Source organism: Dermacentor silvarum, chromosome 7, assembly GCF_013339745.2.
Source record: "Dermacentor silvarum isolate Dsil-2018 chromosome 7, BIME_Dsil_1.4, whole genome shotgun sequence".
Taxonomy (NCBI): domain Eukaryota; kingdom Metazoa; phylum Arthropoda; class Arachnida; order Ixodida; family Ixodidae; genus Dermacentor; species Dermacentor silvarum.
In genome coordinates, this window is record NC_051160.1 from 58,278,753 (window position 1) to 58,292,936 (window position 14,184).

The 14,184-nt window shown below is 47.8% G+C and overlaps 1 protein-coding gene and 1 pseudogene across 1 annotated transcript; one reads left to right on the forward strand and one right to left on the reverse strand.

The window, feature by feature from the left end:
• The first annotated feature begins 3,037 nt into the window (after nucleotides 1-3,037).
• LOC119458888 (tigger transposable element-derived protein 6-like) lies at nucleotides 3,038-3,481 on the forward strand. The gene has a single exon (XM_037720748.1). It carries the CDS (start codon nucleotides 3,038-3,040, stop codon nucleotides 3,479-3,481), a length of 444 nt encoding a protein of 147 aa, XP_037576676.1.
• A 4,276-nt stretch (nucleotides 3,482-7,757) lies between these two features.
• LOC125947127 (uncharacterized) overlaps nucleotides 7,758-14,184 on the reverse strand; it is a 16,874-nt pseudogene continuing 10,447 nt past the window's right edge.

Below are 14,184 nucleotides of genomic sequence, written 5' to 3' on the forward strand. Positions count from 1 at the left end.
TTGGAACTCTTCGTCGCTGATGTCAATCACGACATCGGAAATAACGCCTGCCCTAGTGTGACCACTGTGCACAATGAACGACCGGACTTCTATGTGTCCTAGTATGCGCACGGTTTTCAATTTTTCTAGGGCGGCTTGCGTCGCTACTTCCACTGTGACTACGTTTTTTCTGGTGTTGAAGCGCACTTCGTTAATTCCTTTCGGAGCCACATTACCAAGGTAGGTGTTGACTATCTGTCTGTGCACGGAATTTAAATTCTTAGACACGTCGAGAGGTACAAAAGCAATCATGTAAGTCGGTGTAGGCGGTACATTGGGGCGCTGCTCACTCACATCTTTGGTTGTCCTGCGGTATTCCTCTTCAGTCGCCTGCCCTCCACGACGGTGTAGTCGTTGTCGGAGTCCATAGGGTCACTGTTGGAGAAACAGGGACCGGACATCTCCATGTCGACGTGACGAGCCTTACGCTATATCACTGGGAGATAGAGTGCGACGAGGCATGCTTGACGCAAGCGATGGCGTGCCAGCTGTCATCGCTTCAGATGTCTTCTCGCCCAAGAAGCACAATTAAGCCTGCACTATGACAAAACTATCGCAGCAAGGCAAGAAGCTACGCTTGCTCAGTTCACTTCGTCTTCATCCTCCTCGATGATGCTGTAAAATTCCGTTTTAGTGAGGTGATGGTTCGGTGGTATGTAGATGGAGCAAATCGTTATAAGCTTGTGGAATAAAATTGCTCGCACAGATACAGCCTCGAGAGGCGTGCTAAGGGCAAACTGTTGGCAAGCAACAGACTTATTTACAACTATGGCTACACCTCCGGACAAGGCAGAAGCGTTGTCACGACCTTTACGGAAAATGGCATATTGCTTTGGAAAGTTGGAATGTGTAGGTTTTAAGTGTGTTTCTTGGACACACAGCACCTTCGGATTAAATTTATGTATGAGTTCTGTGATGTCGAGGTTACGAAGTAGTCCTCTGACGTTCCACTGTAGTATCTGTGTGGCCATGTTGCTAGACTATGTTTGTGGTGTGGGTCTGGTGTAAAAACACTAACTTAACTTACAGAAGCCCTTGACGGGCCCTGTGATGCTGGCTTTTTCTTTTTGGAGCGGTCGAGAGATTCTCGCCGCTCCTTAGGTGCTGGCTGCGCCGTCTGGCTTGAAGATGTGCTCCATCGGCTCATGCGGCACGCTGGACACCCGCTCTTGAGAGCGGTTTGTTCGCGGTGAAGACCTTGTCTCGAGGGACGAGACCTTGGAGGCCACCGAGCCCGGAGGTCGATGGTCCCTTCTGGGATGGCGGAGCAGTGCTAGCTGCAGCCGCCGAGGGGGCAGATGGCTTCACCGCCGGCTCACTACGCGCGGGCCGGACAGCAGCCGGAAGCCGCTGCGGCGCTGCCCCCTGACGCGTCACATCGGCAAAGCTGGTTTTTGACAGGTAGGACACCTGCCTTCGTGCCTCTTTAAACGAAATGTTTTGTTTGACTTTTACTGTGACTATTTCCTTCTCTTTCTTCCACGACGGGCACGACCGCGAGTAGGCGGCATGCTCGCCATCGCAGTTGACACATTGCAGTTTGTTTTCACAGGATTCGGATGCATGTCGTGGGCACATTTCGCACAGGTGAGACGGCCACGGCAGTTCTGCGAACTGTGGCCAAATCTTTGACACTTAAAGCAACGGAGAGGGTTCGGAATGTACGGTCCTCACTCTGATCTTTATGTATCCTGTCTCTATGGTCTCGGGCAGACACTTGTACCGAATGTCGAGAACAATGTGTTTCGTTTGGATCTCTTTGCCATCTCGCCTCATCTTAATTCGTTTTACATTGATCACGTTTTCATCTTTCCAGCCTTCTAGAAGTTCAGTTTCGGTTAGGTCCATGAGATCATCATCTGAGACGACACCACGAGTGGTGTTCATCGTGCGGTGCGGGGTTACTGTAATTGGTATTTCGCCAAAAGACACTAGGGTATGTACCTTGTCATGTTGTTTTTTGTCGCGGAGTTCCAGAAGGAGATCTCCACTTGCCAACTTTGTAGCCTTGTAGCCTGGTCCTATGGTTTCAGTCAAGCATTTCGCAACGAGAAAATGTGATGCAGCTCTTGCGTTCTTCTCTGGCTTCTCACTATGGATCACGTGAAATCGTGGAAAAATCTCTTGTCTTGTGACCAAAAAATTGAAATACTTCGGTGCGCCCCCGTTTCGGCCGGCGATCCGCAAGTGCAGGAAAGGAGCTATCCATATATGTGGAATGTGTTTCGGCGGTGGCGCCAGCCACCCACCATGGAGCCCAACAAGGGGACGCTGCAGAATCTGTAAGGAACAGGTCCTGCAAACGCCAACTGTACGCCACCGCTATAACCAAATACATATACCCAAGGCAGGATATAATGCACAAGGTTAACCCTTGCTGCCCGCGAAGTCGGAAGTGATAGGAAATGAAGAGAGGACAGGAAAGATTGAAAGGGAGAGAGAAAGGCGAAGGTTGGAGGGAGAGAGACAGGAAAGGGCAACTACCGATTTCCCCCGGGTGGGTAAGTGGGTAAGTCCGGGGGTGCCGTCTACGTGAAGCGAAGGCCAAAGAGGTGTGTTGCCTCCGCCGAGGGGCTGTAAAGGTCCAAACACCCGGCATCGGCTCAACCCCAGGATCCCCTTTTCCCGGATACGGCTAAGCCACGCACGGTTAAACGTGGGAGGGACCAACCCTCGTGTGCTCGGGTCCGTGGTGTCGCAACACACCAAACGCCTGCTTGCGCAGACGCCCCTGCGGGGAATTGGACCGCGATGAGATCACATGCAAGAGCATTGTCGGTGAAGCTGCATCCTTTGACGAGGACGGTCTCCAGCGTTGGATGGTGAAGCAGAGGAGCCGCATTCTTGAGACATACACCGAAAGAGATATTTACAATGAAACGGGTCTGTTCTTTCAGCTGTTGCCTGCAAAAACTCTCGCGGCGAAGATTGATGAGTGCGTGGGGGGGGGGGGGGAAACAGCAAAAAAATCGCATCACAGTGTTGGTGTGCCGCGAACATGAACGGCTCCGACAAGCGGCTGCTATTGGTCGTCGGCAAGCCCAAGAAACCGCGGGGCTTCGCCAAGGTGCTGTCAATGCTTGTCACATACACACACAACACAAAGGTGTGGATGACGGGGGAGATATTTCGGAAGTGGCTGACAGACTTTCATAAGGAAATGTCCGCGAAAAAGCGCAAAGTGCTGCTCTTGCTAGACAATTGCAGCACACACCATGTTAACGCACATCTGAGCGCTGTCGAGGTACTTTTTCTGTCTCCGAACACAACCGCCAAGATGCAGCCGATGGACGAGGGAGTGATAGCAAACTTCAAAGTGCATTATCACCGCCGTGTCATCAAGCGTCTGCTCATTGACATCCGTACAGCCGACAACGCTGCCGACCTGAAGGTGCCACTATTAAAGTGGTATTTTTCGCAAGCGGAGCCCGGCGGGACATGAAGTCCGAGACCATTCTTCACTGCTTCGAGAAAGCAGGTTTTTCGCGGGGAAGCAGCGCTGCCGAAGAAATAACAGCAGAAGCAGACATCGATGCTGCTGCAGCGGATGGTGCCGCGGCACTGACGAGCTTGGGGCAGCTGTGGGAGGCCGCGGGCAATGCAAGCCTTGTCCTAAGCGGGTTGGATTATCTGGACTTTGCCCTGGCGGATCCAGACCTCGTCGCAACGGAGGAGCTCACCACCGATGAACTCGCTGCTAGCGTCTCCGAAAAGAGAACGGCCGCAGATAGCGGTTCCTCGGACGGCGAAGGTGACGACATTGGTGCGCCTCAGCCTGGGACCGCCGGAGCAGCTTTCGCAGCTGTCGACACACTGCGTATGTACTTGTGCTCCGAACCGGGCAGTTGCGACAACGTTGAGCACCGTGTTCTGAAACGCCCGCGTGCAAGGGACCCTTGATTGCTTTTTTCAGAAAGTGTAAATTTTTTTTCTTGCTCTGCATAATGTTTGATTTCTTTTTAGAGTCCAGATATAGCGAAAAAGCGGTTATAGCGAAGTAATTTCAGATTCCCGCCAACGTCATTATAACCGGGCTACACTGTATTTGGAATTCAACATGGCGGCGCTAAGTGATGTGGTGCGAGCGTTTGAGAGTATAGCTAGAGTAAATCTTTACGGTTTGACAAATCACATTACCGCTAAAGATTAATACAGTCGAATCTCGATAATTCGAACTCGAAGGGGCCCGAAAATTTGTTTGAATTAACGGAAGGACGTATTTTTGAAGTATTCGAGCACCATAGCAAGATGAACGAACGGTGCGAGTCGTGCAATTTCGCGGCGCACAAGCGCATAGCGAGTTGCACCCACGCCGGCCAACGCTTGGTTCCCGATAATGGCAGAAAACTAAACTTCAGGGAGTGGACGGCGCCGACATGGCAACGGGCGCTCACGCTCGCGGTGACCGTCGAAGATGAGGGAGGAGGGCGGCAGGAAAGCGGATTTGGCCTCGGCAACTGCGCCGCTTCGGTGGCTGCCCTCGCCTTCTTTCTGAACTCCCTCACAGCTCCCTCATCTTCGACTGTCTTGGCGCTGAGCCGTGCTCCCTCAAGGGCTGCAGAAGATAGCGTCAACCTTTCCCTTTCCCTCAAGAACCACTTATCATCATCATCGACTGTCTCCGTGCGCGCCCGCTGGCACCGCCGGTTCGGCGCAGATTAGCCTCCTTGAAGTTTCGTTTTCTGTCAATATCAAGAAGCGAGCATTTGCGGTGTGGGTGCCGACCCCGCCGGTCCAGCCGGCCCGGCGCCAGCTTAGGGTACGGCCACGCTAGTGGCAAAAAACGTGTGCGCCATGCCACGAGCGGCAAATTGCCGTACGTCAACGCCTTGCTGCGAGGCCACCATGCATGGCACGCTCGTCTCGCCGCGCGGCAGCGCGATAAGATCTCCCGCGCTCTCCGAACGCGCGAGCAACACCGCGAGCGCTCGTTGTTTCATGCGAGAGACGACGATCGTCGATTGCAAACCCGGCGCGGACCGGCGGCAGTCCGGTTGTGATGGCTCCGTGGTGTCACCCTCATCGCTCTTGATTGGTTCATCTCGCGATACGCGGAATTTGCCGCAGAAATGGGTCTCATACCCATTTCGCGCGGCACGCCGCAAAACCCCCGATTCCTGCCGGTTTTGCCACCCGTTTCATGACGCGTTGCCGCGCGTTTTTGCCGCTAGCGTGGCCGTACCGTTAGGCCGCTCCCTGAAGTTTCGTTTTCTGCTGTTATCGGAAAGCGTGCGTTCGCCGGCGTGGGCAGTTCGTTGGCCGGACTGTGCCTCTGCCGCTGCATGAAGGGGTCTCCCCAAAGCTTTTGCTCTATGGCGGTGTCGGAGCAATGCCGGTCGGAGGCGCCGCCGCGTTATTCGGTGCGCTAATGAGAGCGTTGTCGGTCCACGGTATGTTCGAATTAACCGTCGCAAATGATTTCGCGTTCGAATTACCAAGCGTTTTCGCCCATTGAAATACACATAACTTTGACAGGACCAGAGCGTCAGTTCGCATAAACCGGCAGTTCGAATTAAACGTGTTCGAATTAACGAGATTCGACTGTACATTTTCCAAGGTAAAAAAAATACTTACGGGGCACCGTAGTTGTGTAGCACATTTTCGTCTATTGATGAGTTGTGCACGCTGTGTGCGAGTACACCTTTCCGCTCGAAACGATCTACTTTCCCGCAAAGGAACTTTGCCGGAAGGGAGATACTCCTTTGTCGTGTGTCACTGCGCTTGAACGCCTTTCCGGTAGATGTCCTCTTACCTAAAGGGCTTTAGAGTGCTCGTGTGTCAGGGGTATAGTCCCATCATTGTGTTCAGGTCTCAGGAGGACATAGTGGTTTTGGCACGTAAAACATTACTGTAATTTATTTTTGCCAACGCGTTTTATATATGAAATGCTGCTCCCTACAAGACTGTGATCTGTCATGTCATCGAAAATGTACGTGTTGACAAACAAACACTATTTTAGCAAATGCATCAAGGCATTCAATGACAGGTTGTGCAAGCCATGCAGGAGTAAGGTGCTCGTCTGAAAATTTGGAGGGCGCTCGTACAAGGGTACCTATTTGTGCTCCATTATGGTGAGTTTGCTTTAGTAACCTTTACAACATCACACTTGTGCAATGTAGTGATGAAGCGTGCTATACTCAGGAAGGACTAACTGGCATGCTTCACAGTGAAGCAAACAAGCTGCCATTCAGTGCTGTAAAGAGAATCGGTGCTTCATGAATGTCAATAGGCTTCCTGGTTCAGCACTCGTGCTAGGCAAGAAATGAAGGGCACGTGATGTTTTCATGGAGTGAGCATGGGATCAGTAAACTGCCGCTTTTCACACTCTCAGAAGAGTGTCCCATACATGCGGAGTTTTCAAATATGTTTTAGATAGAAGCATGTTATACTTTGAATTATCAATATATCGAAATATTTCCCAATACCCTTCAATTTGGATATATCCGAGTTCGACTGTACTTTAGCGAAAACAAATATTCAAATGGGCAGGTGATGTGTTTTGTTTGCAGGTGTCATATCCCTCAGCTGGCGCGATTCTTCTCATGTAGGAACAATTTAAAGTTGGCGCCAAAGACCAAGCATCTATTTTTCTAAGAGCATGGCTGAACGCCTTTTGGAGAGACAGGCTTTGTATGTACATTCAGCAAGTTTGAGCTGCCTTGAACCATTACGAGATGTAAATGCACCCTGACTGTGACAATAAACTTTTTACTCACCACTGCACAGTGTTCTGTCCTTGATCATGTACTCTTGCCAAGGGATCTTACCATCAGTGACGAAGTACTTGGCAAGGAGGTCTCGCACTCTGTAGGCAGCTCTAGGTTAGTTATGTAAGGTTTTGTGGCGCAAAAGAAACTAAGGCTATGATGTCACACAACTGTCACACAATGTCACACAACTGTAAATATGCAGGAGTATAATCAAGAAAGTGCCCTGTGCACAGGAATGAGTTCGCATGCTTTCTGTCAAGTTTTTTTTTACCTTGCTTCTCTCACTGAATAGGGTAAGCATAACGAACTAAAATCCCCTATTTTGGTTTTCAATATTAAATAGTTTGCCTTTGTCAAAATAATGCTATTGATATCAATGATGATAATGATGATATATGTTGTTTTCTGGCGCAAGGGCCATCTATGGCCAAAGAGCGCCAAGACGTGGTGTACTGAGTGAGCAATGGTATGATCAATGACAGTGGGTAGGTGTAGGGTGGCTGTATCTATTGATATCAAGCCTTGCAGCAAAATACTAAGTGTGCACTTGGAATATGTACATTGTACCACCACTACTCTGTACACCTCGAAGTGAAACGCGTCTTCTTAATAGCCATTGCAAGGAACTTGCAGCCAGGACAATAGAGACAGCGAAAATTGCTATTGAGTTGCAACACGTTTGCAGTGATTACAAGACACACTGTGTTCTGGTGTGATGTGGCATTGTTGATTGGAGACTGCCATTTCGTATGTCTGCTGATGCACTCATAAAAACTTACAATTATCAGTTCATATCGGCAAATTCTGTTTAATACAATTATCATATCAACATTTCAACAGACCCACCCCCACTTACACATGTGTCTCAAGAGCCATTGTTATTGGCCTTTGTATTGCTAATCATTAACAAGGGATGAATGTAACTTACATACCTTTTGACAAATGCTAACAGGTGTTATATGCGTTTAAGGACACTTTAATCTAATAAACGTACCACATTAAACTTCATTACCTGGTTGAGTGACAGCCTGTGCTACGCAGTGGTGGCAGTGCAGTGTTGCTGCTATCCTCGGCCCTCCAGCTGCCTTCAGTGATGTTTCCTTGCCAGTCTAAGTGGTCAGCTGTTCCAGGAGGGCAGTATGCAGACCGGGAAGTGGGGGACTCCTTGAGCAGGAAGTTGTGCAGAACGACACAAGCAGAGGTAATTCTTCTCATGTTGTGATCCTTAGCTTTGAACGGGCGGCGCAGGATGCGCCACTTTTGTGCCATTATACCGAAGGCATTCTCTATGACCCAACGGGCTCTGCTCAGATGGTAGTTAAATATCCTTTTGCTGTGGGGCTCAGCGAAGTGGCTCGTCAATGCAGAATCACCTTGATCACCTTGTAATTGCTCCTCCTCTGTGCTAGCAGCCAAAAATGGGTAAAGACCTGCACGACAAGTTATGCACATTTTTAGCCGCAAAGACTTTTCCTGTAACAGCTGTGACAATGCCCAAGTGACAAGATAATGTGCAAGAGCAGTATGTACATCGTGCCTTGCTTCTGTACCATTGTATTGCTTGTGTATAAAGAAAATGCTTTCTCAGGAAAGAAACAAAGAAGCACACTTCCAAACAAAAGTTTACATATATGTCAACAAAGTGATTCAGACACCTATAACAAAAAAATTACGATTGTGCTAGCAACCGCCAAGTACGTTGTCAATTTCTAGACCGATATGTGCCCGGCTAGTATAATCCATGTCCACTAAGGGGTAATGCCGTTCTAGCAGGACAAATATGTTCACGAAATTGCATCTTCAAGAACTATGTGATCATCTGAAACTCAATGCCTTTTTGACGAATTACCATTCAATAAGCACTAACCCAATAACAATGTGTTCTGAGCAGTTCGTTTTTCTGTGAATTCGGTGATCAAACAGCTTTAAATAAGTAACATTAAACAATGCAGCCCAGTAGGCAAAGAAATGTAAAGGTTCAACTTGCTTTTCCGGGGATATGGCCGCATCATGTAGGTCTTTAAGGGAAACGCTTCGTCTCCCACCAAGTAGAAGGGAATATTGCCAACGTTGCCAAGCGGTGCATCAGGGAGGAATCCTTGCTTGTTTGAAAGAATGGCCTCTTGTAGCCTACTTCGGCTGAACACTCCACCATCTGAGTCACTCCCGTGGTGTCCTATTTCTACGTACAGAAATCTGAAGATAACAAGAACACTTCTCTGTAAACACTCCATCTACCTGTTAGGTTGACTCCCAAGTAGTGGCTTACAAAAAAATCTATATAAACAATCATCAAGGATGCAACTTCAAAGCCTACATTACAGTAAGCTGTCCTTTTTGTGAAAACGCTTTACACATTTGCAGTAATTGGACATACAAAGACCCCCCCCCCTACTACCTTTTACTCAAAAGTTAACATTTCTGGGGTTTTACGTGCCAAAACCACAATATGATTACAAAGTATGCCATAATGGAGGACTCCGGATTAATGTCGACCTAGCTGGGGCTCTTTAATGTACATCTAAATATAAGTAAATGCCTTTTACTGAAGAACAATTATCAGTACACTGTTGATTAGTACCTCAGACTGAACACAATTGTACTGCATACTGCTGACCATGAATAATGTTAGCACAAGTAATGCATTGATTATGAGCATGTACCTGTAGCACGCGTCGCTGATAGCAAGCAGTGGTTTACTGAAACAGTTTTTGTAGTTGTAGTCCTCACTTCCCAATTTTGAGGGCATTCGATGGCAACATGTTTTCCATCAATTGCGCCCACACAGTGGGGCATGTTCCACCGTTCCTCGAAGTCGCTTGCAATCTGAAAGATGAGCATAGATGAGATGAGAATTAATGCATATCACTGTCCTGTGAGCAATAGGCAAATTGATGAAAACGACCACTGCACAGATACCATATGTTATATACGTGTCATCACAATAAAAATAGATGTATCAAAAACGCGTTTATTACATGGTGTTTACCTGTAGCCACTCATCTGCACTTGATGGACAGGCAACATATAAAGGTCCAAGGACGTCCCACAGCACCTGGCACACCGACGACACAATGCCACATGCTGTCGAGCGTCCATTTAGGAAACTGAAACAAGATGAGTGGAGAGTTTCCTCTGCAGCCAAGAACCTGTACAAAATAAATACATAAACAAATTCAGAGAGTGTGCACATTTCCGTAGGGGTGCAAGATTAACTAAATGGGAAATATGCATGCTTAAAGGAAGTCAATAACTTTACAAGGCGGTTGCATTGCAAATTGTTCAATACCAATGAAAGCAAAGGAGCATATATGAGTATGTAATGTATAATGATAAATAGGCCCAGTTTCCCAACGCTACAAACAATAGGAACGTAGCGACATAAACATTCGTCCACTGATGTCATAAAGCAACAATAGAGTTTCCTATGCTAAAGAAACACTGCTTCTGAGAAGCGTGCTTTTAACATTACCTGATCAACATAACTGACAGGTATGACATTACCTGTAACCCTTAAAAGCCATTCACTGCGCTAGACAAATTTTCGTTAACGCATTCCAAGCAGGGTCACTGATACCGCGGGAAAAATCTGAAATGAACGCTTTTTGTTTCATTTCACTGAGAACACGAGACGTGCTCGACAGTTACATGCATGTATGTTTTGGACATCTTACCTGACAGTTTGCGCATGCCGGTGCTCGGAGCTGATTGCTTTCCGGAAATTAGTGTCTTTCTTCCGAATGTGGGGTCAAACAAGCTGCATGAGCGTGTCGAAAGTGGAGGCATCCTTAGGCACCTACGAATACAAAATACATTGCATACAGTCCAACACCACATCGAGGTATCCGATTTCCCATAATTAATTGTTGTCACGAATAACAATACATCTCAACTTACTCTCGGTAGTACTCCACGTCACAATCTCGCAGAAAGGGTAGTAGTTTGGTGGCGTGACCAAGCTTTTCGCACTCTTGCAAAGCAGGACGAACCCACCACCGTCGCTGGTGTCGTCTCTTCTGCGAATGCTTCTCCGCGTCATGCATCGCCAGAAAGGTACTTGCCAACAAGCCTAGCAGTACTGCCTCTTCTTGTTCAGGGTTCATTGTCGTTGCTTGCAGCGATGAAGCGCAAAATAAAACCACGCGAACTCTACGCAAGCAGAGATAACTACGCAGTTTCGAGGCTGCAGGCACATCCAGTATATCCCGTGCTTGTTGGAGGTTAGCACTTTACACCGCAGATGGCGCCGTATCGCGTTCCGGCAGCATGGTGGGCAAGCAGTGTGAATGGCGTGAATTTCGGCGGCACGAGAATTCCGTTTGCTGTAGAAGCCGGATTCCCCAGTGTGAACGTGCTTTAAGCTTGATTACTGTTTTCATGTGTTTTTTTACTTCTTTCCAAGTCTCAAACTTGTTAGAATGCTTTCATCAATGGGTGTCAAGTGCACAGGCACTATGCGGGATAACCGAATAGAAAACTGTCCCATCCTCCCAAAGAAAGAAATAAAAAGACTCGACGCTGCTACGATTACAGAGTCGACGCTGAATCTCAAGTTATCATATGTCGCTGGAAGGACAACTGCACAGTGACCGTCTCAAACGCTCACGGGGTAGAACCAGCGCAAATTGTAAAAAATATTCAAGAGAGAAAAGATCCAAAGTCACGGTGGAGCAGCCTTTCTTGATTTCGAGGTACAATGGCAACATGGAAGGAGTTGATAGACTAGACCAGAATATTGCCAAGTGACGCACAGCCATTAGAGGAAAGAAGTGGTATTCTTCACTCTGTATGGGAACGATGGAAACGTACAAGACAGAGCTCCTCACATTTCGAATGATGATAGAGATATCGTACATGAAGAGCTATGGCTCTAAGCCATTGTGTGGAAAACGCCGGCAATCTTTACTAGAAGCCCAAAGCAGATTTGACTGCATTGACCACACAGTGATCCCTCAAGACAAGAAACAAAGTGTGCTCATTGCCATGGGAAGACCACCACATGTTGTGAAATATGTGTCATCGGAGCCCATGTCAAATGCCTCAAATTATATAATTCAAATAAATAGCCATTTTGTAGCCGTCCTATATGTAGGACGGCTACGAAACCACAGTTCGCAAAAATTCATTTTTTTAATAAAAGGTTGATTCTGCTTTATTCCGGAAAAAATAAACGACTTTTCTTAATTTCCCTAAGTTCAGCCATATAAAGGTTAATTTAACAACCTTGCACATACATATATACACACATATCTAGACAAATATTCTAAATTATAGAACATGGACTTGCTCTGTATATGGGCAAGAATTAAGTTAAATGATATGCTTTTTTAACCTCCAGTAATGCAACAGCATATCTTGAAATGCTTGGCTCTGCTTATTACTGGCCACATGCCGCAAACAAGTGCGGTCGCCGAAGGTCATGGCTGCCTACAGCTGAGGCCTCTTTTGTACAATGAGGCCAGTAAAGAGCAGAAGTTTATGATGCTGTTTCAAGAGAAGCCACAAGGGAGTAAAACAAGATCAGCAGCAGCTCATAAGCATACATATGAAACATTTCATGAAACTGAACCTTTAGGCAGTTCAAATATCTGCCTGGCACTGCTATCTTGAGTGCGAAAATTTATCACCTTTACACATTAGCTAAATGAAACTTCCAATTTCAAGTTAAGAAATTTAGTACTGTGTGACTCTTTTCAATGTTCTTGTGCGAAATGTTAAAGCCTACACACAAATCATGGTATTGCATGTATTGGTTTGGTTGAATGCGTACAATTTATTTTAAAAATTATGGGGGCACCTCAGCAATTCTTATAATGTGTAAATGCGAGAGGATTACTTGTTGCTAAGTCTGTCGCTGCGTTGCATCTTATTCGTCATCATAGTCCATGGGCTCCGCCAGATGCGGGTCCCCGACAATGCGAAAGACAGAGCGAGCAGCTGCAGCTCGCCGTGCTCGCTCTGCAGCCGCTCGCTCTGCCATCTAGTCGCCCACTAGGTAGAGCCCAATAACATGCACAGGCTCGAAGATATTCATCACTGTCGCCTCTTGCAATGGTGCCGCCATGCAACGGTGGTGCAGTGGTTAGCACACTCAGCTACAGAGTGGTAGCAGCGGTGGTGGGGCAGAGGATCGAATCCTCACTGTGGCCGCTTTTTTTTTCTTAGTTCGATGAAGATGACATAATTTGTGTGCCATTTTTCTGCCACGGCTTTCTGATGACGGCGGAGTCGCACAATGAGCCAAGTAATACTCTCGCATAAAAAAAGGATAAAGCAAAACACCTTAAGGGCAACTCCGGTGATCTTTTGACATCACGAATGTGAATGCAATTCACTGGATATGTTTCACTGCACGCTTTCCCCTTGTGCCCCCTCCCCCCCAAAAAAAGACAGGTTGCAGAGTGTAGAAAATCTGCGCAACTCTCCAACCTGTCTTTCTTTGGGGGGGACAAGGGGAAAGCGTGCAGTGAAACATACCCAGTGAATTGCATTCACATCGTTTGTAGAATTAAAAATGTCACAGTTTCGCCCTAAGGGCGAAGCAATGAATGCGATAGCACACAGCAATGTCATACGAAGTAAGGTGAGCGGCTTTGGTAGCAATATGAATTGTAGTAAACATAAGCTGATTAAGTAAGCAGGTGTGCTGCGGCGTAAGTAGACCGACATGAAGAGAGACTCGATGACCACGAGAAGGCGCGTGTGAAACGGTGGTGTTGATGAGAAGCGCTTCCCGTGGGCAGCGCGTGCGAAGGAACACACCTGTAGCGCTGCATTGCCGACCCGGGCAGCATTGCATGTGTAGCGTGCGTTGGAAAATGTGGCCCGACTATTACTAACTGATTGAACAAGCGTGGTGTGAGCGCGCACAAACAAACATGAATAGATCACACTGAATGACTGCAGCGACTGTCAAAACACTGGCAGCAAGCGCATACGCCGCAGCAACGGGCGAAGGTACGTGCAGTCTATCGCTTCAACGGAAACTGAGCGGCGAATGCACGGCGCATAAAGGTCAGAGCCGTGTGGAGATAAGCCACGGTGCGAGCGAGCGACGAGCGCGGTTGTTGGCAGAATAGAAGTGCGCCCCGCCCCCCCCCCCCCCGCTCCCTCGCGCTGGCTTCCCGCTCTTGCTTGCGCGTGGCGAGTTGAGTGCGTTCGCTCCGGATTTAGCGCGCGTCCCCGCACGTTCCGCTCAGGCATACGGCGCGCGGCGAAGATTGTATCTATAGGGACCTCACGGCGAGGCAGAAATCCGGTTGAAGTGTCCATCATAATTGCTATCGCAATAAAATTGGTAGAAAATCTGCACAAATTATTTTGTTCATCCTTCAAACCACTTGCCTATCTGCTCTTCAGCTACTAGACACATTGTGTTAGGACGCAAAAGGCGGCATATGCAGATCACGTGGGGAATGAATGGCAGACGGCAGCG